The sequence below is a fragment of the Fistularia commersonii genome, chromosome 11 (genome assembly GCF_037954325.1).
Source record: "Fistularia commersonii isolate RoL2024-O1a breed Wild chromosome 11, RoL_Fcom_v1.0, whole genome shotgun sequence".
NCBI classification, from domain to species: Eukaryota; Metazoa; Chordata; class Actinopteri; order Syngnathiformes; family Fistulariidae; genus Fistularia; species Fistularia commersonii.
The window spans coordinates 16972692-16997252 of NC_141294.1; the positions used below are offsets into that span (position 1 = coordinate 16972692).

The 24561-nt window shown below is 53.4% G+C and overlaps 3 protein-coding genes across 5 annotated transcripts in view; 1 reads left to right on the forward strand and 2 right to left on the reverse strand.

The window, feature by feature from the left end:
* Positions 1–557: 557 nt before the first annotated feature.
* On the reverse strand, positions 558–9367 carry dedd2 (death effector domain containing 2). 2 transcript variants are annotated; one of them, XM_086155424.1, is made up of 6 exons: positions 9224–9367; positions 8767–8929; positions 8161–8631; positions 7976–8089; positions 7000–7131; positions 558–2123 (listed from the first exon to the last, which is right to left on the reverse strand). In XM_086155424.1, exons 2-6 carry the CDS (start codon positions 8789–8791, stop codon positions 1714–1716), a joined length of 1152 nt encoding a protein of 383 aa, XP_086011550.1. In that variant the 5' UTR covers positions 8792–8929; positions 9224–9367; the 3' UTR covers positions 558–1713. The 2 variants fall into 2 exon arrangements, with proteins under 2 accessions (XP_086011550.1, XP_086011551.1); XM_086155425.1 differs by lacking the exon at positions 9224–9367 and adding an exon at positions 9012–9138.
* Positions 9368–9631: 264 nt separating this feature from the next.
* Positions 9632–11725, forward strand: rabac1 (Rab acceptor 1 (prenylated)). The gene is made up of 6 exons (XM_086155427.1): positions 9632–9772; positions 10393–10540; positions 10619–10831; positions 10914–11011; positions 11104–11205; positions 11291–11725. The coding sequence occupies exons 2-6, from the start codon at positions 10419–10421 to the stop codon at positions 11377–11379; spliced, it is 624 nt and encodes a 207-aa protein (XP_086011553.1). The 5' UTR covers positions 9632–9772; positions 10393–10418; the 3' UTR covers positions 11380–11725.
* A 3723-nt stretch (positions 11726–15448) lies between these two features.
* Positions 15449–24561, reverse strand: part of atp1a3b (ATPase Na+/K+ transporting subunit alpha 3b) — a 14907-nt gene continuing 5794 nt past the window's right edge. Inside the window, exons 2-22 of one of the 2 annotated variants that reach the window (XM_086155429.1) lie at positions 22194–22274; positions 21876–21935; positions 21594–21797; positions 21257–21370; positions 21014–21148; positions 20299–20416; positions 19928–20196; positions 19655–19853; positions 18446–18690; positions 18168–18360; positions 17916–18091; positions 17708–17844; positions 17484–17634; positions 17205–17373; positions 16944–17098; positions 16748–16871; positions 16513–16658; positions 16302–16432; positions 16109–16210; positions 15937–16028; positions 15449–15851 (exon numbers count right to left, since the gene is read on the reverse strand). In XM_086155429.1, coding sequence (XP_086011555.1) covers positions 15823–15851; positions 15937–16028; positions 16109–16210; positions 16302–16432; positions 16513–16658; positions 16748–16871; positions 16944–17098; positions 17205–17373; positions 17484–17634; positions 17708–17844; positions 17916–18091; positions 18168–18360; positions 18446–18690; positions 19655–19853; positions 19928–20196; positions 20299–20416; positions 21014–21148; positions 21257–21370; positions 21594–21797; positions 21876–21935; positions 22194–22274 — 3030 coding nt within the window. In that variant the 3' untranslated portion in view covers positions 15449–15822. Of the gene's footprint in view, positions 15852–15936; positions 16029–16108; positions 16211–16301; positions 16433–16512; positions 16659–16747; positions 16872–16943; positions 17099–17204; positions 17374–17483; positions 17635–17707; positions 17845–17915; positions 18092–18167; positions 18361–18445; positions 18691–19654; positions 19854–19927; positions 20197–20298; positions 20417–21013; positions 21149–21256; positions 21371–21593; positions 21798–21875; positions 21936–22193; positions 22314–24561 lie in introns of both variants that reach the window. The other variant, XM_086155428.1, reaches the window with a different exon arrangement.

Genomic DNA, 24561 nt, shown 5'->3' on the forward strand with positions numbered 1-24561 from the left:
TGGTGAAAATCAGGAAACCCCAAGAGCCCTGGTGAGGATCAGGAAACCATGAGAACCCTGGTGATGATCAGGAAACCATGAGAACCATGGTGAAGATCAGGAAACCCTAAGAGTCCTGGTGAAAATCAGGAAACCCCGAGAACCCTGGTGAAGATCAAGAAACACCGAGAACCCTGGTGAGGATCAGGAAGCCCCAAGAGCCCTGGCAACTCTGGCAGAACCCAGAGATCTGGTCACCTCCTTTGTCCTTGGCTGTTACACTTCCATTTCCCATCTATGAAACGTTTCAAACTCCATGAAACCTTGTAGAACGTCACACTCACCCTTTCTTGAGGCGGAGGAGTTGGGGGTCGCGTCGGTCGTCTCCCGGGTGGGCAGGTCTTGGGCCGCGGCGTCCTCGCTGACTCCGCCTACCTGGAGGCCGCACGGCGGACTGGGCGCGGTGACCAGCTGCTCATTACCGCCCCCGTCTGGTCAGACTGGGCGTCCTGACCCGGGAGGGGTTGTGGGTGGCCAAACCCGTCCGACACCGGACAAGAAAACCAGCAGGGGACGTCTGAAGGCCATCAAACTTTATTTTCCACCAGAAATAAACCGGAATATAGAAAGATTTTCCACCAAAAACCAAAGAAAACCTGGAACTAAACTTCCCCAGGTTTTTTTTTTTCCTGCTTTTTTTTTTTTTTTTTTTTTTAAACAACTTGTAATAAATGTACCAAAATCCCCACAGAGGGAATCAGAGCCCCCACCCGCCTCCACCCGCCCCGCCCCTCCTGAGCGGGAGCGCAGCGGCTCCAGTGTGAAGGACTATATTGATCGCCCCCGCCCCCCCCCTAGCTGAGTCGAGTCCGGGCATTAGTTCCGGCAGGGCGAGTCGGCGGCGTCCCTGAGCCCCCGCCGGCGCCGAGCGGAGTCGGGATGTGCTCCCGTGATCCTCATCTCCCAAACATCACTTCTATTGAGCGAGGGCGCCGGCGAGGCCGAGTCCCGGCCGGCGGCCCCGCAGCCTTGTGATGAGTCCTCCACGGTCGGCTGAGGGCCGGCGCTAATCGCCGCTGTCATCTGCTGCTACGTCCCCCAACCCCCCCCACCCCGCCCCTCACCGCCGCAATCACCCCCTTATCGTCGCCACGGCAATCCCGGCGTCGCGTTATCTGCGAGGAGGTGAGCTCTCCCAAAGTTGGGACGCTCCCATCTGCACCTTCCAGGAAATGCCGACCAATCAGTTCTCCTTCCGCGTCTTGGATCGAAAAATAAATCAAGTGCTAACAGTCGGGATTAAGAACCCCCCCCCCCCCCCCGCCGCCATCGGAACCGGCCCCCTCCGGCCTCACCCGCCGGCGCCAATCTCGTGGAAACTGCAGCCTCTGCAGATGTTCCCCTGAGTTCTCGCCGTTCGCCTGCTTGGTCAATAAATCAGCACCTGCCGCCGCCGCCGCCCCCAATCCAAGATTAAGGATAATCCCATTTCATGGATTCAAAAGGAAAATATATTCATCTGTTACTTTTTCTTTTTTAAAGTCTTTTCATAATTACCGAGAGAACGCCAACGGAAAACCCTCAAGCCTGTCATGAAGAAAACCCAACCCCGTGGTAGGTGCTGCCATCTAGTGGTCAGTTCAGGAATTGCAGTCACAGAACAAGACTTTTTTCGCCCCTCCTCCTCTTCCTCCTGCCCAGAGGGGGTTGAGGTGGGGGGGTCGGAGGTGCCGCTCAGCCTTGGAGCCAGCCGACATCTGCGCGGCCGCCGTCACCGGACGCCATCAGTCTCCTGGCCCTCAGCAGCCGGTGGCCCTCCTCGTAGTCGTCCTGGTCCACACTGATCAGCAGGCGGATCCCCTCCGAGCCGGCCGCCATCCTCAGCGAGTCGGTGATGAAGACGCCCTTGAGGGCCTCCAACAGGGCGCCGCTCAGATAGTCCCCCCAGAAGGCCTCCAGGTTGTCCAGCTCGGTGAACTTGATGTCGCAGACGATGGAGCCCAGGTCTCGCGCGCGCAGCAGGGCGCTGGCCTGGCTGAACAGCTCGAACTGCCGCTCCAGCGGCTGCCGTTTGTCCGACGACACGCCGTCGCGCAGCGCTGCCTCGTGCTCCAGGTACTCGGCGCGAACCCGCAGGCGGATGTCTGCGGAGGTGAGAAGACGTGATGAGCGTGAAAACATGGGATGTTAAATGGGGGAAGGGGGGGGGCAGAGGATGCAGCTAACAAAGGTCCACATTAAGATGCCGCCGCCGGGAGGAAGTAGCTTTTGTGGGGATTCTGCTGCCAGACCTGCAGAATCGGCTTGACATTTTTGGAACGTGGAAGTGGTTCAGTCCCTCCCCCGGCACCTGATAGCAGCTGAGGTTTCTGGAGCTGGTTCGGTCTGATTTTTGAAACGCGGAGTGCGCGTGGAGCGGGCCGGGGAGGGAGGGGTTGGGGTTCTGGGTGGTGAAGAGGGGGGGGGGGGGGAGCCGCCGAGGGGGTCAGAGGTCATGCAACAGCGAGGAGAGATCGGAGGATACATACTGAACTGAGCGCGAGCACCGCTGAGATCGTCCCCCGTGTCACTATCCCAGAGCTCCGACTGGGAACAGGCTGCTGACGGCTGCCGCTGCAACAAAAACTCATCTCCGGCGCTCAGAACCCCTGAGGAGGACGCCAGTGGGGCCCAGGTTGATTGACAGCACCCCCCCCCCCCCCCTCCCCACCCCGATCACAATATAGGTAACACGGTGCATGAGGAAACACTGCATGAACATAGTTACAGGATTTTTTTTTTCCTGGGTGGGAGATGGCTACCACAGCCCAGCAGACCAGCTAAGTTGGGGGCACTTGTGAAATGTCAACATTACAAATGCAAATGTTTGAATAAAAGCATCGATTCCCGCATCTCTTGACATTTGTGCGTGTCTGTGTGTGTGGAGGAGGGGGGGGGGGGGGGCTTCCCCACCGTCAGGATGTAATGAGATTACAATCAGAGTGGGCCAAATGAGCAGTTTAGAAAAAAAAAGAAGAAGAAAATCAATGAAGAGAGAAAGGTAAGGGATGGAGGGGGGGGGGGGTCCATCGGTTTCCAGGAAGGATGATAGATGCCAAGACGCCCCGACGTGAAAAGATGACCCGGTTTTCAGGCTCATATCAAAGTCAGCACCCCCCCGCCCACACACACACACACACACACATACCAGAATGCAACACACTAAGGAGGTGGCATATAACACACCTGTTGTGGGATATAACATGAAGTAACACTGAATAAGTTACACACTGGACTTGTGACCCCCTGCTGGTTTGAGTCTGGGCTGTTGGATCTGAAGTCCTGAAGAAGACCAACATCTTCTTACATTTTCATTAAGTCGGATGTTCATATCTTGGCCACTAGGGCGCCGCACTGAGGCGGAGAGCGCCGTGACCACAGGCGTGGAGAACCCAAAGAACCCATATGGGATGCTAGCAGTGATTAGGTCGGATGATAAGGAAGCGGGGACCCCTGACGGGACTTGAGCACACCACAATCACATCATTTGGGAACCAATTCATCAGTTAAGAGATACGGTTGCTAGCATTAGCCTTAGCATGTTAGCAGGACACACGTCATTGAATAATAAGTCAGATGGTCAGGGGTCAAGGGGGGGGGGGGGGGTTCTTCATAAGACTGGGCTGTTCCATCTGCAGGTGCCCAACCTCCAATTTTCCAAAACAAAAAAAAAAAAACGAGGAGATCGGGATGTCCAGGGTTTGATATTCAGGATTGACTCGTCGGAGCAGCCTTGACCTTTAGGCCCGTTTCAGCGCCACAAACGGCCATCATCACAATCACCGCACGCACAGGAGGCCCCCCCCTTTCGCAGGGAGGCGCGGGGGGGGGGGGGGGGGGGGGGGGGGGGGCTTTAATAGCGGAGGGGGAAGCCGGTGATAGTCATTTTGTTAGGGTTACAGAGCACTTCACGCTCCACAACACACAGAGACATCCACTTAGGCAAGACATTAGGAAGCACAGCTTTCATTTTCTCACTTTAAACACCGGCCCGTTTGCCCCCCCCCACCTGCAGCAGGGAAAAAAAAGGAAAGTTTAAGTACCCATTTATGAGGAGTCACTTGGCACGAAGAGCTCCGACTCTTTATCGATCCGCTCTCCTGTCCAACAACTGACCCAGACAGTTGGAGAGTCGTGGGTGGGGAGGGGGCTGGGAGGAAGGGGGGGGGTTGGTGTTTGTTGCCGCAGAGCCACAGACAGCACTTTGAAACTGTTGAACAGGAGCATCGGGGAGCCTGAGCTCCACAGCTACCGCCTCCCTGAGCCCCCGCGGTAAAAAAAATAAAACAAGAATTAAAAAAAAAAAAAAAAATCAACCGTGGCTTCAGCTCCTCCCTTGTCAGAGTTGGAACACGCCGTTTGAGGTGGAGGTTCTGTCTGAAGAGCTCCCTCTTGACAATCAGGTGTGGACACCCCGACACCTCCGTCGGCGGATTTCCTCAGATCTGCTCCGGCAGCCACGTCCCAAAAGAAATCCCAGAGCGTTCTCATTGGACTTGTTGACTTGAGCCCCAAAGGGAGATTTTATTTTTTTTTTTGGGGGGTGGGGGATCTGGTGCGTACGTTACGGGGTAATACGCTCACGGGTTGCGTCCGGGGGTCACCCTTGTTCCACGTAAAATACCAAACTCGCCATTTCTGAAGTCTCTGAGAGTCTGATTCCAAAACAGAAAACGGGAGGTTTCCACCTTGCAGGTTTGTTGTGGAATGCCAAAAAAAAAAAAAACAACTCCTTCCGCCACCGCGGCGTCCGTATTTTGGACGCGAGGGTAAAAATGGCTGCCCCGAGGGGCTACCCACGGAAATTCAAACGTGGGATGGTCTCCGGCTCAAAGATCTGTTTTGCGTGATCAATCCGAATACCGTGATCATCTGTCCGACACAGAGAAGCACAAGGTCAACACATGGCACATGGACATCCATTCAGGCTGTTAGCATTAGCATGTAGCTTCAATAAAAATCCCCAGGGAATATCAATGCGTCTTTAGCTCGGGGGCGAAACGGGGTCTCCGACCTCGGCGGACCAATATTCGCACGTTCCAATTAGACGAGAATTGTTTTTGTTTGTTCGTTTGTTTGTTTTTTGTTTGTCTTTATTTAAAGTCTCCTAGCCTGAAGGTTCCTACAGGAGCAGGAGGCGTGTCGGAGGCTCGTGGACGAAACCTCCGCGCACAGAGCGCAGCACCAGGGAACATTCCAGGGTGATTTTTTTGACAGCAGATTTCTGATATATGGGTCGGGAGAGGGTTTCGGAGGTGGGGTACAGCTACATCAAGATACACAAGCAAGGAAGAGAGAGTGGCAGCACCACCCCCTGTTGTGTCCGAGGGGGCGGAGCCTGTTTACCTTAGCACCACGCACACTGTGATTGGACAGACTCCCCCCATCTGAGTCTCAGTCCTGAGTCAACCTGCCGGAATCAAACGTGGAGTCAAGACAGCAGCATGGTCACAGTCACATCACTCAGCTAACCGCTAAAAGCTAACGGGCCTCGATCCCGCTCTTTCCGTCGGCCGGCTGTCTGTCTCGGAGCCGGGCGTTCATCATCGTCATCGGGGCTTTGAGGAGGATCTGGGCGGGGGTCTGGGGATTGTCTAAGATTGATTGACAGGCAGGGAATCACATCAGGCCGCGAGACGCTTTCCGGTCTGCGGCGTCAAACTGCTGGAAGCTATTCGCCAGGAGAGGCGTGCAAATAAAGCGGAAAGTCCAAGACACTCTGGCAAGAAACTTCTCAGTGCTGGATCTTCAGCTGGCCTCCTGCAGCAGAGCCTCCTCCAGAGGCTTAACCCTCAATCATCTATGTGACATCGTGCCCGCCTGCATGCCTGTTAGCTTTGCAAAATGGCGCTGATGCGGCGGCGGTGGCGGCGCAGGCTCGTGCACGCCGCGGTTAAAGGAACCAAGGTGGAGCGCATGTTTCTATGGCCATCGACCAGAGTGTCCTGGACCTTCTCTCGACCTGCACAGACCTCGGACATTCAGAGGCGACACATTTGGTGTGACGACGACAGACCTTCTGCTGTTTCTTAGCAACAGGTGCAAGAGCGGAGGCAGCTGGACGGGAGGCGCCGATCCGACCGACGCCAACGATGCGGCGTCGCGCAGCAGGTCGGAGGAAAGTGCGACGGAGGCCTGGACGACAGACATGCTGGACAGAGTGAAGACAGCGGAGGCCGGGTGAGCGGATGGGAGGAGGGCGGAGGTGTTAGTGCGGAGGAGGTGGCTGATGGACGGAGATCTTTCACCGCCGGGCTGTCGGACGATCAGCCGGAAGCTTTGGCTCAGTTTCTGGCACCAAAAGATCTGGACTGTGATGAATGGGGCTATGGGCCGAGGACTTTTCCAACTGCACCAGACTGGAAACTGTCTGTGTGTGTGTGTGTGTGTGTCAGCCGGATATGCTTGATCGGGTCTGCGGTGGCAGGTAGGAAAAAGCAGCTTATAACACAGCGGTAACACAACAGATTGACTCAGTCGTCTGCTCGTTTCACTGCGACGCTTTTTTTTTTTTTAAGAACCAGGACATGGGAGTGTTTCCATGGCAACACCCCCCCCCAGCAGCCCGTCTTCTTTCCTCCCACCTTGGTTTTGTGGCCACGTGTCAGCGTGACGACGGCGTAACCAGGGGACACGCTGAGATGCCAGCAACACAGCGCTATGCACCGTTTGAGCTAATTGCGGCGTTTTGAGTCGGCGGCAGCGCGCGAGGGAGGGGCGCGCACGTGCCGCCGGTCCGATCATCAGAGCAAAGGCTCACCTGGCATCTTCCAGTGAGGACAGGAAGTCACCGCCATAGGAAATATCAGGATCAATAATACGGTATACCCAGTCGATCGGTTAGCGGGTGCGCGGCGTGTTTAGCGACTGGTAAATTTTCTAAAGCAGTGTGGAAGAACGAATATCATGAGGAAAGATGTTGAGGTGAAGCAGGTGATGGAGGAGGAGCAGCGAGACAACGGGAGAGGGGACGGTTCTTACCGCAGGACACTCTGGGCGCCGGGGCGGGCGGCGACTGGACCTGACGGCTGGCTTTCTTCGGCCTGCGACTCCAGCCGTTTCCCCTCTTCTTCCTCCTCCTTCTGGGGGGCTCGGGCATGGAGGGGTACATACCTGGCGGCAAAAACACCAGCAGACGGATTTCAAACAGCAACCGCCTCCAAAGCCTCGGTTTGATTCTTGTTCGATAGATTTACTTCCTGTTAGGAGCTCACTGCGCAGGATCTGCAACTCGCTGTCGCTAACGTGATGACGGTCAGGTGACTCATGCCATGAGCGTTAAATAAGCAAAACATTTCGCTCAAGATTAAACTTAATTACAAATCAAAGCGGGTGTGTCGGGGAAGATCAATAAAACTACCAAAATAACAAAATTAAATAACACAAGTTCCAGGAAGAAGTCTCCTCCAGGGCAAGCTTTTAACTTTCAGTAAGGGACCTTAAGCTCCACACTCAAAAATAAAACACTGAAACTGCCACAGCGTTGGCTGAATAATAGCCGTGGACGATCAGATGGTTGAACGCTTTTTATCTTCTCCCTGCACTGTGGTGAACCCCATTAGCTGTTAGCTAACTCCACACGTATTCTGGCCATAATGTAGATGTTCCTCAGCGAACCCTGGAAATCTCTCAGAGCTGCAGCAGGCTACAAGACCTTGGATCTCTTCAACACTCACTTTCTCACGGTTTCTGGCCCAAGAAAACATCTGACCAGCGACCAAGCTGGCTTTTAAAAATTGTGCTCAACAGTCCACAAGAAGTGTTTGGGGGTGGCTTATGAGATCCACTAATCACCAAGCAATGATGAGTTCCTATGGAAGTGTAAAAATGACGCTGCCTCAGAGCAGGAGCTGAGGACCTGGTCCCTGGTTCCTTTGCTGCCCAAATGCTACAAGAAACTGATTCGTTCCTGAGAAGGTTCTAGCAGTCGCTAAAAGTTCAGTGCATGTGTCCTCACCGCTCCTCAGCTGCTGTGTGAAGGTGGACAGGGGGGTCTCGGGCTGCGGTCCAGGCGAACAGAACATCTCCCTGTCTTCTGTCCTCTGTCTCGGCCCGATTCGTTCTGGTGAGACTGGAGACAGGTGTCAATTTAAATGTCAGCTGCAGGTACGAGAGCGGGGATGTGGGTGGAGGTGGGCTCACCCGTCCTCCGCTTCTTGTGGGACACGAGCGGCAGCAAATCATGGCGGGTCACCACCCTCAGCAGGTTGAGGAGTGGCCCCAGGTTGCCGTCGCTCAACACCCCTTGTCTCTCCAGCTCCAGCAGAAGCTCCAGGCCGCTGCGAGGCCGGCAGGACGCCGCTGAGGGCCCCTGAGGCCGCGACCCCCTCCAGACCTTCAGCAGCTCGGGGCTCGGGGGCACGCCGGGGTCGTCCGAGCCGGGTTGGACTGTCCAGCCCTCTGGGTCGAGCGGGTGGAAAGGGGCGCAGGTCTCGCTCACGATGAACGAGAGGACGTCGATGTCCGTCTCCGTCAGCTGGGTGCCGACACGTTCAAACACTTCGTGGAGGGAAAGCATCCCATAATAGTTGAGGCACTCAGTTTCATCCCAGTACAGGGAGTACCTCAGCTGGTGGCCCACTGAGGTGAAGGACCCCTCCACCTTTCGGCCTCCTGTGTGTCACACACACACACACACACACACACACACACACACACACACACACACACACACACACACACACACACAGACAGAGTCAGAGGACCCGCCCTCCATTGCACCGCCTCCCCAGGTGTTGCGAACGGCACCTCTGACATCTCGCTCGGCCTCCATTTTGGTTCGGTTCCGGTGACACCACCGTGCTCCTCCTGCCTGCTTCCCCGGAACCGGTGGCAACCGTTTTCGGTTCCAGCCCTTGAGTCCGTCGGTGGCGTTAGACCTTCGGATACGTTACGTAATCACTAAGACTTCCTGCGACAACAAAACACAACATTTGGGTCATGAACCTGGTAAAAGAATCAAATAATACGTTCCCGTCTGTGAAATAAATCACCGTCTCGTCGCGCCGACTTCCGGTCGAATCCCGGAAATCCTGTTCGACTCGGGGTGAGGACGTTTTTTTTTTTGGGGTGGCGGTCGTAGCCCAAATTTAGCACCGCTTTTCGCTAACAACATCCGGTTGACATTGACGGTAGCGTTAACCGTAGCTGGAATAGGACAAAAACGGATCGTGTCGCGGCTATTTTAAGATCAACACCGACTCACCTCATCGGTACCGGAGTTCTGGACGAGCCTGCTACGGCAGGACAATAACACAACGGAGCGGACCAATCAACGCTCGCTGACGTCAGAGGCGACCCCGGAAGAGGCCGTCCCCGTGATTTCCTCCCTTAGGCGACTCAGACGGACGTGACGCAGTCACGACGCAGTGGAACGGTTTTATTTATTTATTTATTTTATAAATAACCCTCAATTTTTCACCACTGCCGCAGACGATTTCACGTTAAGCAGATTAATCTCGTTTTTCGTTGAACACTAATTAAATGGTGATAAATCGGCACTGGATTAATAGAATACCAACATGAAAACAGTATATTAAAACGGTATATAAACGGTAATATTGTGACAAAAAGAAAAGAAAAAGTCGATATCGTGAGAAGAAAAAAAACAGGTCGACAGAGAGTAGCGCGTTTCCCTGCGCGGCCGACAGATGACGTAGTTCTGCGACTAGGAAGCAGGAAGTGGCAGGTTTTCCACATCACATCCGTAACTCGGAGGGACGACGAACACGTAGCCCAGCGGAGAACTTCAGTTGTGAGTATATTCCCTCAGTAAATGGCTTGTTTATCCCTGACGACGCGTTCCATATTCCCCATTACCCCTTAAACATCCCGCTGTGTATGCGAGTTGAACTGAGACAACTCAATAAAGAGATAATACTCTCCATATTTCGGTGTTTACCTATGTTAGCATGTAGGCTAGCTCTGTTATGCTACCAAAACATAAAGTCAATGTCTGGAATGCTAATTGACAACACAGAAGTGACACAGTGTACATGTCTGTTTTGTTCGGCCTGTTTGTTTAGTGAATGCGAGACTGATAGATTATTTTTGTAATGTTAACCAACTCTCTTCCACAACATCCCTCTCCGCCCCCCCCAGCATCTTTTACTAGCACTCATAAGTAGCCTCTGCTTTTTCAAGGAGTCCCCCAACATTCACGTTAGTCCTTCTCTAAAGGTTACTTCATGTTCGATGTTATTAACCCAGATTTCCTTCCTTACATTGATGTGGGATTGACACAGTGATCCAACATCCACATCCGTATACATAGAAGACTGCCAGCTTCCAGAAAACTGATTCAACTTGTGCGACATTTGAATCGAAGGTTGTCTTGCTGGCTCTGTAACAGCGTATTAATGTTTGATCGTTAAGCTGGACACGCATAAAATCAAGCCTTAATGCCGTCTGGGGCGCCGAAGGGGGAGAACTGCCTGGTGGACATGGACAGCAAAGCCGGGGACGCGTTTGGGGCCGAGGAGGCTCACCCGACAGGCACAGTGGTGACAGGAGTCCTTTCAAAGTAAGGAATTTCAGTTACAAGGTATATGCATACTTTGCTGCTGCGCTGCTAAAGTTTGTGTGTGTGTGTGTGTCGCAGGCTGGGCCTCCCCAAAGGCTTGTCCGCCAGCATGGCCAAGGAGTGGATCGACAGGCGCCGGATGTCCATCCGGCCTTGGGCCGGCTTCGTGGACCAGCGCAAGTTCTCAAAGCCCCGCAACTTCGGCGAGCTGTGCCAGAGGGTGGTGAAGAACGTGGAGGTTTACAACAGCAACTATACCTTCATCTTCCTGGGCCTCATCCTCTATTGCATGTAGGAGCCCTGCTGAGTCTCCTGGCATTTGACTTGATTAGAGCAGATGTAGTCACAGATTAATGGTCCTCTTCCTCCTTAGCATCAGCTCGCCCATGCTACTCATCGCCCTGGCCGTGTTCGTCGGGGCCTTCTACATCATCCATCTCAAATCTCTGGAATCCAAGCTGACTGTATTCGGTGAGAAAGGCCGGAGAACCCGTTCATGTTCATCTCCAGCTAGGATGGAGAACATTTCCCACAGCTGTTTGTCCGTCCTCACCCCTCCGCAGGTAAAGAGCTGACGGTGCCCCATCAGATGGGCGTGGCCGGAGCCGTGTCGCTGCCCGTCTTCTGGCTGGCTGGAGCCGGCGCCGCCGTTTTCTGGGTTCTGGGTAAATTGCGCATCGCCGGTTTCCACTCACAGAACGCCGATCTCGACCTGAAAACCAAAGTTTGCTCTCCCCCACCTCCCCACAGGAGCCACGCTGTTTGTGATCGGCACCCACGCCGCCTTCCGCGAGCTGGAGGGCTCCGACATGGAGGAGCTGCTGATGGAGCCGGTGTGAGCCTCCTCTTCTTCACTGCCTGTTGCAGCTGCATCGCTCTACTCGTCCTTCCCGTCTTCAAACTTCCATGCAGATGATCCCCTTGAAAGGCCTTTTTTTTCTACATGCTTACACCCTGGGGGGTGGGGTTCTCTTGTACCCCCATTTTTTTTTTTTTAATGGGTTCTGTTACAAGTTTAAATTGAGGGCTGTTCTTCATCACCTGGTGCCACCTCATCAATTGAGACAAAGCCAGTGCGTTTCTTCTGAACCTCGGATGCACATCCACCCGCCTTTCTGAGCTGTAAAAATGTCTTCTCTCTTATTTAAAACTGTTTTGGAATAAACCAAACCCCCCTGAGACAAACTAATAGGCCTCTTCTCTAAACGGCTGAGGATCAATAATCCCGGTGTGTGTGTGTGTGTATGTGTGTGTTTACCTCATGATTGACCTCGAACCAGGAGGTCACCCAAGATAAGCAAACATGAAGTGGGCATCCAGCTCTGGCTGCAAGCACCTGGGAGTGAAGCATGCTGGGTAGACAACCTCACCTCTCCTGGAGGCGAAGGTGCTCCTGGTGAGCTGAGGGTTCTGAGGGACACCCCGCGACCATCTCCGTCCAGAAGTAGGGTCTTCAGGAAGTGGTGATGCAGAAGAGCAGGGAGATAATCTACACCCACTTGGAGATGTATCCACACAAGCAGGAAAGTGTCCACATTTTCATGTTGGTGTATCTTCACACACATGTGCGCCACACAGCTCCGGGAAACAACATCATGCAGTAACACAAACAGGAAGTGACCTCATGGTAGCTCCCTTGTTAGCATTAGCAGAAGCCACGCCAGGACGTCTCTGAGGCTCAGAGTGGTGGAGCTCAGCAGAACCCAGGAGGACTCTGCTGTCCAGCGCGGCGCTCCTCCTCTTCCTCTGCGCTCAGGAGGAGGCGCTCGCTGCTCCTGGGTGCTCAGCAGCGCCCCTGGTGGTGAATCTGCATGCAAGCATCTGATTGGTTCAAAGTGTAAGCAGGTGAATTCTGTCCAATTGATTATTGGCCGATTGATTGATCGCTTCTCTATGAATTCACAGACATAATGGAATCCTAGGTGAGGAGTTGCATGTCTTAAGTGTTTTTTTTTCCTCTAAAATCAGTACATTCCCTAATTTGGATGTGATCACATATAATCAATGTATTGATTGCCATCCCTTAACTGATAGAGTTTCCCATTTGAACCTAAACGTTTTGTTGTTTTTACTATAAGTTTAAAGTTGTCACGTTTTTATGGTGAAATAAACCAAGTGTTTGTGTCTACCAAACAGCCAGGTGTATGTGTGTGTGAGCATATGTGTGCATGTCTGACAAACAGCCAAGAGTGTTTGCATGTGAGTGTGTGTGTTTCCCCAACAAACAGACATGTGTGAGCATGCATGAGCAAGTGTGAGTGAAGGTGTGCATGTAACTGATCAAAAACTGGGTGGGGTGTGTGTCAAACAGCTATGGGTGCATGTGTGTGTGTGGGGGGGAGTCTGTATAAAAAACAGTTGTGTCCATATAAAAAAATATATAAGAAACACTCCGTTATTTTGGTCGGAGCCCCCCTTTCCCCCACGGTCCCCTTTTTTCCATGTGACCTCCATGACCTGTGCTCTGTGACGGCACAGCGAGAAGACCCCATGTTCACGTTGTCATGGCAATGACCTTGAAGGGCCCCAGTCTCACACATACACACACACATACACCTCCACACATCCACACATCCACAGACACACTGGCTTACACACTGCGGCAAAGGCGAGCGATCGATATTCTATTATACGGAGGGTGGTGCGTGCGCGCGTGCCTGCGTGTGTGTGTGTGTGTGTGTGTGTGTGTGTGTGTGTGTGTGTGTGTGTGTGTGTGTGTGTGTTGGGGGGTTGCACTGCAGTGAGCTCTGCAGACACACGGGGGAAATTAGACAGGCTGGAAGTGACAGAGGGCGTGTACCCGTGTGTGTGTACCCGTGTGTGTGTGTGTGTGTGTGTGTGTTGCTGAGGGGGGACCTCCTGTCCTTTTTCGCTCGGAGACCTGAAAGTGACCCGACGCCCCTCACAACTTCATTTAAAATGGACAGGGAGCAAGTACCAATACTGCAGTACCCGAAGGCATCATTTTAGAGGTACTGCGTTCCCTGAAGGTAACATATCACAAGTACTGCGTTCCCTGAGGGTAAAATGGCACAAATACTGATGTCCCTGAAGACGGCATGTCCCAAATACTACGCTCCCTGAAGACAACGTGGCACAAATACTAATGTGCATGAACGTCCATTGGCGTGAATACTGAGGGTAGTATGTCATAAGTACCGCATTTCCTGAAGGTTCCCTGAAAGCAACATGTCACAAATACTGATGTACCTGAAGGTAGCTTGTTACAAATACTGGAGTCCCCGAAGGCCACATGGCACAAATACTAATGTCCAGGAACGTAACATGGCGCCAATACTGATGTTCCTGAAGGCATCATGGCACAAACACCCACGTCCCTGAAGGTAGTGTATCACAAACAACCGTGCTCCCTGTAGATAACATAGCACAAATACTGGAGTCCCTGAAGGCAACATGGCAAAAACACGGATGTCCCCAAAGGTAGCAGGTCACAAATATTGTATTCCCTCGAAGTAACGTTGGCAGGAATACCGATGTCCCTGAGGGAAACGTATCACAAAATGCGAGAAATATTGCGTTCCCTGAAAGTAACACGGCACAAACACAGACGCCCCTGAAGGTAACACTCCATTATTACTGCGTTGCCTGAAGCTAACACCTTTCAAATAGCACATCTCGTGTCACATTCACCGATGTCCCTGAATGTATCGCGTAACAAAAGCCGACGTCCCTGAAGGCACCATGCCACAAACATGATGTTCCTCGCCGCGCAGCCTGGAGGGAAGCGCTCATAAATCCCATGTACCTTGAAGGCCACGGGTTTCCCAGAGGGCGCGGCTCCTGCTTCTGTTTCGGCCTCGCTGGGTTTCTGCAAGAGAGTGCTCAAAAGCCCCGCCGCCGGTAAACACATCACCGGTGAGGGTTTTAGGAGCGAGAGAAGGAGGAGACAAAGAGACACACAGACAGAGCTGGGTTGTATTAAATGTTCTAGATGTTTTATTGGTGTTGGTTTCATTTATTTGACACACATGTTCTTACTAGTCGTGTAGTTTTTTGTTTTTTTTTTTTCATCCGTTGCAGCCATCCGAGTCGGACCCGGCCTGAGACCGTTGGGCCCTTCACTCGTCTCCAACACACACAAGCACACAGACCCCGGGGCCGGAAACCGGAACTCACGTTCAGCACACCACACCACACCGGCTCTACCTGCAGCGACAGGAACCTGAAACGCCTCGGCCGCCGACCGACCGAAAACCCTGCTCTGCGGTTACGTCTGAGAGAGGCCTCCGGGAAGAACCCGTGAAAAGAAACAATTGAGAGCCAACGGAGAGAGAGAGAGAGAGAGAGGGAGGGAAGGTGAGGCGAAGGGAGGGGGGGCTCGTCTCCGGCCCACCACTGTACTGACTGACTGACATTCCCTATAGAATTATATAGATTTCCTAGAGCACACAGAAAGATTGTTGGTTGGGGTGGCGGCGGCGGCGGGCGGGGGGCGGGGGGGGGGGCGATATTACCGAGAACGATGGGTCACACAGTGCACACAAACAGAGACAAACATGGCGGCGGGAGGGAGGGGGGGGAGGGGAGGGGGAGCAGGACGCCGCGGGGTGTGCTTTGTTAGGCATACATGTGGGAGCAGCAGCTCTCACTCACACACACACACACACACACAACATCTCAGATATCAAAAAAAAAAAGAAAATCATTGAGCCCCCCGCCCCAACCATAAACACACACCCGCCACCCGCCCCCGAATCTTTATAAAACAACTGAGGTGAGGGGGGGGGGGTGTCAGGGGCAACCGCTCTGAAGGTCCTCCTCGGGCAGGACACGGCTGGCAGTTGGAGTGGCGTCGGTCTTTATCTCTGCGTGTGATTGGAGGACGAGCAAAGGGCTGGCGAGGGGTGGGGGGGGGTGGCGGCGGTGTGGGGGTGAAGGTGTGTGTGTGTGTGGGGGGGGGGGGCCCTTTTTAGCTGAGCGCAGACACTCCCTTTGTATCGTCAGCTCATTCAAATCTACATAGACAATATGCAGCTGCCGTTTGGTAGATATACTGGTTTATGTACAGCAGTGAGAGAACACATGCAAGAGTATCATAGGATGGCGAGGGAGCGGGTGAGGGGGGGCGGGTGTAGAAAGTTGTAAAGGTGCTTTTGCTGTTTTTAATCTTTGGGGCAGTTGTGATGAAAATTGCTTCAAAGCGGGTTTTGTCTTTAAGGAGGGCGGGGCTTTTGGAGGTACGTTTGGAGTGGCGGTTGGGGTGGAGGTGGGTTTCGAGGGGGAAGGGGGAGTCGGGGTTTTGAGCGAAGATGCTCCGGGGATCAATAGTAGGTCTCCTTCTCCACCCAGCCTGCGAACAAGAAGGGGGAAGAGGGTGTTAAAACCAAAGCCGGGCTCCCGAAGATGCGACGGGTTCCTCCGGAGAAACTTCTGACCTCCCGGGTTCCGGCGCAGGAGCAGCTTTCTGACTTCATCGTACACGAAGATGAGGAAGCTGTAGGGGAACGCGCAGAACCACCAGGAGGGCCTGCGGACAGCGAGGGATTGAACGCGATCAGTCGGAGGAACCGAGCTCCGGAACGTTCCAGGAGGAGGAAGGTCACTCACTTCAGAGGGTACATCCGAAGGGCCACGTCCATGCCGGGGCAGTAGGACAGGAAAGCGGCCAGCGCTGTTTCTTCAAACAGGCCGAAGATCAGGATCTTGTTCCTGGGGGTGAAGAACACACAGGTTGAAGGGGGGAAAAAAAATGGCAGCGAAGGGATTAGGCTCCGCCCACCGCCGACCCGGCTACACTCACTTCATGCCCTGCTGGAACACGGAGTTACGTCGGGTCTTGCAGATGATCACGTCGGCCCACTGGACGACCACGATGCTGACAAAGAAGGCGGTGTGGCAGGTGAACTCCACGATCTTCCTCTGCTCGTACGTCTGAGGGGATGGAAGGGGAAGTCAGCGAGCACGAGCGCCGGCGCCATCGCGCCCGCCGCCGCCGCCGCCGAGCCCCTTACCCATTGCTGCCCGTAGCTGTCCTCCAGGTCGTTGACCGAGCGGTCGTCCCACTCCAGGCGGATGCCGACCAGGTGGGACGGCAGGAAGCCGTTCTCCGCCAGGATGACAAAGTAGGAGAAGAACCCTCCGAGAGCCTGGATCATCCCTGAGAACCACACACACACACACACACACGGTGTTAACACACATCCTCTCAGCTTGAGCTGGAACGCCGCCGGTCGCCGTGGCACCGACCGATCTGTCCGTAGGCGATGCTGATGAGCCTCTCGTTCACCAGCTTGTCCCTGAAGGGGTTCCTGGGCTGACGCTTCATGATGTCGCTCTCGGCCGCCTCGTAAGCCAAGGAGATGGCGGGAACCTGAAAGACGCAAACATACGTGAGCCGCGGACGCCATCCAGGACGCGGCGGCGGGCGGACTGAGGGACGCACCATGTCGGTACCCAGGTCGATGCAGAGGATGGTGATGGTGCCCAGCGGCAGGGGGATGTTGACGATGATGAACAGCAGGAAGGGCGTGATCTCCGGGATGTTGCTGGTCAGCGTGTAGGCGATGGACTTCTTCAGGTTATCGAAGATCAGGCGGCCTGAGGGGACAGAAGCGTCCGGCGGTAATCCCACCGCGCGACCTCCCGTGACATTGGGTAATTGGCGAGCGGCGAGCGGCGCCTCCGGCCCTCCCAAACACCTCACCTTCTTCCACCCCGGTGACGATGGAGGCGAAGTTGTCATCCAGCAGGATCATGTCGGCCGCCTGCTTGGACACGTCGGAGCCCGAGATCCCCATGGCGACGCCGATGTCGGCTTTCTTCAGGGCGGGGGAGTCGTTCACGCCGTCGCCCGTCACCGCCACGATGGCGCCCTGCGAGGAACCCGGAGTCGTCACGTCTACAAAAAAGCCGAGCCGGTCTCCTCGAGAACTTCACCCCGGGAGGAGATCCGGCGCCCCCGGGTGGCGGCGAGAAGCGCTACCTGTCTCTGACAGCCCTCCACGATGATCAGCTTCTGCTGGGGTGACGTCCTGGCGAAGACGATCTCGGTGTGGTTCCTCAGGATGTCGTCCATCTGGTCCTGGGACAGGTCCTTCAGGTCGGTGCCGTGAATCACGCACGCTTTGGCGTCCCTACCGGGCGAACGCGCGTCAACTTCCGGCTCAACTTCCCGCGAGGGCGCTCGTCGCCGAGCGGGCGTCTCACCTGGGGTTCACCTGGCTGACGGGGATGTTGAGGCGAGCCGCGATGTCCTCCACGGTCTCGTTACCTTCGGAGATGATGCCCACGCCCTTGGCGATGGCCTTGGCTGTGATCGGATGGTCTCCCGTCACCATGATGACCTGCGACCCAGAAGATCCCTTAGCTCGCGGCGGGAAGCCGGGCGGCGCCGATCGGCGTGGGAGAACCTCACCTTGATGCCGGCGGACCTGCACTTGCCGACGGCGTCGGGCACGGCGGCGCGCGGCGGGTCGATCATGGACATGAGGCCGACGAAGCAGAGGTTGTCGGTCTGGAAGTTCACGTCGTCGGTGTCGAAGGCGAACCCTTTGGGGTACTGGTCTTCGGGCAGCATCATGTGGCAGAAACCTGGAGAAGATCCAGGAGCGAGGTGGTCAGTCGGGGCCGCGTCACGGTGAAGACCTCCGTCGGGCCCCTCGCTCACCCAGAACCCTCTCTCCGAGGCCGCCCAGCTCCATGTAGGCGTTCTGGAAGGCCTCCTTCATCTCTTCGTCCATGGGCTGCTCCTTGCCCTGGAGGAGGATGGTGGAGCAGCGGTCCAGGATCCTCTCGGGGGCGCCCTTCATCACCAGCAGGTAGCGGTTGTCGTTGGGGTCTTCGGTCTCGTGCACGGAGAGCTAGGAAGGCGAAGGCGAATGTGAAGGCGCCGCCGCCGCCGCGGCGCTCCGGCGTGCCGTCAATTCCCGGGAGCGACGGACCTACCTGGTACTTGTTGGTGGAATTGAAGGGGATCTCGGCCACCTTCTTGTTCTTCTCCCTCATCATCCTCACCGAGCCGCAGGAAAGCTCGATGCACTTCAGCAGCGCCGACTCGGAGGCGTCGCCCGCCACGTCCCTCTTCAGGATGGCCACCGAATCCTGGCCGGCCTTGAACTGGGCGCGGTTGCAGAGGGCGGCCACGCGGGCCAGAGACAGCCACGTCACGGAGCTCTTATCGAAGGAGGCGCCTGCAGGACAGCACAACGGCCCGGGTCAGGGGGGAGGACCAGGACCAGGACCAGGACCAGGACCAGGACCAGGACCAGGACCAGGACCTGGACCTGCGAGCCCACCATGTGGGGACTCACTGCCTGCTTACCGACGTTTAATCACCAGTTTGTGACAACAGTAAGGAAGCAAGAATGCTAATAAATAATAATGTAATCATGATAAAAATGCTTGTATGTAACAATAACAATAATAAATAATAATAACCAATACCAATACCACACTAAAATAACAGGAACAATTAATATAATCATAAAGATGATGATAATGATAATAATAATAATAATGACGACAAATGGATACTATTACTAAAGATAGAAATGACAATTAATTATGATAATATTATTGTAATCACAGAATTTAATATGATTAAATAATATCTTTAGTATTTTTATTAATATAATCATATTTACAGAATAATAAAGTAATTGTGTAAAATAAAGCTTCATGATGTAATAGCAATAATATAATGGTAAAGATAATAATAACAATAATACTACTAATAGAATATATAATAGTGTAATGATAATGATTAATATAACAATAATGAGAGCAATATGAGAACAAGTTCTATTCTATCCTCCTATCCTAATAATAACATAATAATAATAATAATCATATAAATATAGTGGAAAAGATAAAGATAACAATATTATTAAATAATAATAATAATAATAATAGCAATAATAACGAATCGAAAGTGTCAGTAATATGATAATAACAATAATAGTAATAACAAATAATACTTATACCATAGTAATGATGATAATATGATGTAACAACAAAGTCATAATAATAGTTATTTCAAATTAATTTACAATAAATAATCAAAAAAATATTCAAAAAACTCCATTGTTTACAGAGCTGGCAGGTGTGACAGCAGATTAGGCTCACACACACACACACACACACACACACACTCACCAGACTGGTCCTCGGTGGTGTCGGCCTCGTGGATCTGGTTGTCGAACCACATGTGGGCCACGGTCATGCGGTTCTGGGTGAGGGTCCCGGTCTTGTCGGAGCAGATGGTGGAGGTGGATCCCAGGGTCTCCACGGCCTCCAGGTTCTTCACCAGACAGTTCTTCTTGGCCATCCTCTTGGCGGTGAGGGTCAGACACACCTGGAGAGGAGCGGAGCTCGTCACCGCCTCCGAGAAAACCCGGGGAGAGAAGGCGGCGAGGACGGAGGTCCTACCGTGACGGTGGCCAGCAGACCCTCGGGGACGTTAGCCACGATGATGCCGATGAGGAAGATGACGGCCTCCAGCCAGGTGTAGCCCAGGATGAGGGCCAGGACGAAGAAGGTGACGCCCAGGAAGACGGCCACGCCCGTGATGATGTGGATGAAGTGCTCGATCTCTTTGGCGATGGGCGTCTTCCCCGTCTCCAGGCCCGAGGTCAGCGTGGCGATGCGGCCCATCACCGTGCGGTCGCCGGTGCAGATGACGATGCCGCGCGCCGTGCCTGGGCGCCGAGCAACATGGCCGACGTCAACAAACTTGGCATCATAACACACAATTTGATTACACGCACACACACACACACACACACACGCGCGCAGGGTACCTTCAACGCAGTTGGTGGAGAAGAAAGCAACGTTCCTGGTCTCCAGAGGATTGTCATGAGTACAGTCAGGTGACCTGCTCTGAGGTTCTGATTCGCCCGTCAAAGAGGAGTTATCAACCTGTGGGGGAAGAGGGGGAGATCAGTGTGTGTGTGTGTGTATGTGTATTCTCTAAGATTGTGTGTGCGTTTCTGTGTTTGGAATTCTGTGTGAGTATATCCTGTTTCATTGTGTGTGTGTGTGTGTGTGTGTGTGTGTGGATATCCTGTTGGGTTTATCTGTGTTTTTGTACATGCGTTTGTTTTGTGCTTCAGTTTCTGTGCTTCACTTTGTTAGATTGTGTGTGTGTGTGTGTGTGTGTGTGTGTGTGTGTACCCATTGCTGGCTTGTTAAAGTGTTACTGTGTTGCAGTGTGCGTATGTCCTGTTGGATTGTGTGTGTGTGTGTGTGTGTGTGTGTGTGTGTGTGTGTGTGTGAATGTGTGTGCATTTCTGTGCATGAGTGTGTGTGTACATTCTACTTGGTTTTCTTAGCTTGTGTGTATATCCTGTTGGGTATTGTGTGTGTGTGTGTGTGTGTGTGTTTTTGTTTGAATATCTGTGTTTTGGTGTGTGTACATCCTGTTGAATTATGTGCATGTGATTGTGTGTGCATATCCTGTAGATTTGTGTGTGTGTGTGTGTGTGTTTGTGTGTGTGTGTGTGTGTGTGCGTGCACCTTGCAGCCGTGCGCAGACACCACCCTGATGTCCGCAGGGATCCTGTCTCCTCCCTTCACCTCGATCAGATCTCCTGCCACCACCTCCTCAGCGTTGATCTGCACTTTCTCCCCCTCACGGATCACGAGGGCTTGCTGGTCACAGAGACAACACACACATCAGACACACACACACACACAGGCGCACACACAGACGCCTAAGCACGTTCTATCACGTTTCCCCCGAATGATCTCCATGGTTACCTGGGGAACCATGTTCTTGAAGGACTCCATGATTTTGGAGCTTTTGGCTTCTTGGAAGTACGAGAAACATCCGGTGATGATGACGACGGCGGTGAGGACGATGCCCAGGTACAACTGGAGGGGCGGCACAAAGACACGGGGTCAGAGAGCATATGTGTGTGTGTGTGTGTGTGTGTGAGTGTGTGTGTTGGCCACCAGAGGCAAAGAGCTACAAAGATCCACAGCAATGGAACTTGAGCGCCCTCTTGTGGCCAAAAGATGGAACTGCAAGCTCAATTCACATGATGCGAGCCTGTGTGTGTGTGTGTGTGTGTGTGTGTGTGTGTGAGACGCTCACGTTGTCTCCGGCGGGGTCGTCCTCTGTGGCGGCCTGGATGGCGTAGGCCAGGAAGCAGAGGATGGCGCCGATCCACAGCAGGATGGAGAAGCCGCCGAACAGCTGGCGGCAGAACTTGACCCACTCGGGGGTGGTTGGGGGCGGAGTCAGCGCGTTGGGGCCGTCCCTGATCAGGAACTCCGCCGCCTTGGCATTGGTCAGTCCCTAAGGAGGGGGCGGGGTTTGCATTATTTCTCATTCCTCTCCAAAGAAAGGCCGCCGGGGCGCAGATGTTCTCCTCACCTGCACGATGTCGGTCTGGAACTTCCTGCAGACTTCCTCCACGGACATCTTGTGTTCCGTCTGCAATGGAGAAGCGCACAGTTAGAACCCGGAAGCGGGGGTTCTTCGTCCGCCACGCGGGGTCCATCTTCAGAAGAGCCGAGGCGGCTCCACGCATGCAGGTCACCTGACCGGTTCCTCCGGTTCCCGCACCGGGTCGAAGGTCAACCTCCACACCGGCGGGAGCAAGAAGCGCCGCCTCGCCTTCACTAGTACTCGTGTCCTTCAGGTACACAGGTGGCGTTGATACTTCAGTGCGGCGGCGGCGGCGGTACTTACGATGGGCACCTCCTTCTTCAGGTCGTCCATGTCCTTGGTGGCCCCCCCCTTCTTCTTCTTGGGGGATCGGTCATCTTTGTCCTGTGTGGTGGCAACGCGGTAACTGTCTGACCGGCCGTACTACAGACACACACACATGTTTGAAACATATCCGCATGCAAAATGCCCCCCCCACCACCCCACCCGAACCCATCGGCTGAGATGGCCCAGGAGAACATCACCTCCATGGAAAACCAGGAGGACGGAAAAAAAAAAAAAAAAAATTACGCCGATTTTGTATTAAAAAAGGAAAAAGAATTAAATGTAATTGAATTTGAAGAATGCACACACACCCAACGAGCCAATCAGTTTCCTGGTGTCTGATCACGAGACCCGACATGTCGCTTTCCAGGACCTTCTGGTGGACCGAAGCACGTCACGGAGGCTTTGAAGTCACGGACTAATCGAGTCACACACACACACACAAACACACACACACATACTGCTATTTTCGTCCAGCGGAAAACAAACATCATTCGAATCTGTACGTCAGTGAGTGTCTTCATTCTGGACTCTGACGAGGTCAGGTGTGTGTGTGTGTGTGTGTGTGTGTGTGTATGTGGATGCGGTGCCATGATTATCTGAATAAGACTGAAGAATCAATGACCAAATCGATTGGTCGGTGGTCACATGACCAGAAGGTTAAAGGTGAAGGAGCCAGATGGGATTGATTGGTGGTGGGTGTGTTTGTCGCCCCCTCGTGGCCAAAGCTGGTATTGCGGCCTCTCTGGCCACCATCCTTGGGTTTGGAAACAGAACATAGAACCCAAACAGAACCCAGACGGAACCCAAACAGAACCCAGGTAGAACTGAGACAGAACTCAGAAAGAACCGAACATGAGTCTGGATCTGAAGATGTGATTTTCATAATGTTTTTGCTCCACCGGGTTTGAATAGAAGTTCCTGTTTTCGAAGTCTGAGTCATGTTTCCACTGACTCACCGCTGAGAGACACACACACACACCTACACACACACACACACACACAAAAACCTACACACACATGCACACACACACATACACCTACACAAGCATCCACACACAACGCACTGCGGCTGAAACGCACACCCACATGCAAAAAAATACACTGCTGCTATGAACACATACACCTAAAAACACAGTAACAAACACACATATAACATAAACACACACACACACACATACATACACTCCTACACACACACACACCTACGCAAATACCTCACAAAGACCTGATTGTCTGGATTGTCACTGTCTGCTTGAACATTCTGGATGAAAACATAATTATGGGATGCCTGACGAACGCAGTGAAAGTCTTTGTTGGAACACGTCGGGCAAGATGCTGCACGCCGGGACTGACTTATGACAAACACACACATTCACACACACGCACACACACAAACACACACACACAGTCGTGCAAACACACACTTCTTCAATCAAACACGCAAAGCCATGGAACAAAAGAGGCAGGTGAGCAAACTTCCCGCCGCGCAGGACCAGGCAGGCCAGAGGGGCGGGGGGGAAGTGGAAAAGTACTGCTGCTTTTGTGTGTGTGTGTGCGTATGTGTGTGTGTGTGTGTGTGTGTGTGTGTGTGAGTGAAATGACTGTATGAGAAAGTGTGTTGACGTGAATGTAAATTATGTGTTTTCGGAGCTGGAGAAGGGCGGTTCTCCGGCGCTGAAACCGATGGATACGGCAGCAGGAGATGGTCGACGAACCTCCTATGACCTTCAAGGACCTTCAAGGACGTGGCGATGGTCCTGGGGTCACATGACCTTCCTCCCGCATGGCCCTGCACGCGTCTGATTCGTTTCTTTGCAGATGATAAGCTAATTTTTGTTGAAGACGTTTTTTTTTGTCTCCCTTGAACCAGCCAGGTGTGTGTGTCTGTGTGTGTGTGTGTGTGTGTGTGTGTGTGTGTGTGTGTGGGCGGCGCCCACTGGTCCGACCGAAGGCGGTTTTCCGAAACTTCTCGGTGAATGAATGGAATGAACGTTGACATAAACTAGTGCCGGCTGGTGGAAGTGGAGGCGCTACTTTCAGATCCACTGCGGTGTTTTCTTTAGACATGTGACCCGACAGGAAGGGCGTGGAGCCACAAACAGTGGGGGCTGACAAATGGTGATAAACGACAAGCTCAGAAGTGTGTGTGTGTATGTGAGTGTGTGTGCGTGCGTGCGTGTGTGTGTGTGCGCGCGCGCGTGCACGCTGGGAGTGAGTGTCCTAGCCAAATGGTTAAACAGGGGAAACGCCGATAATTCATTAATTAATGAGATTTGATTTCTAAAAACACACACACACACGTGCGCACACACACACACACTCACACACACACACACACGTGTGC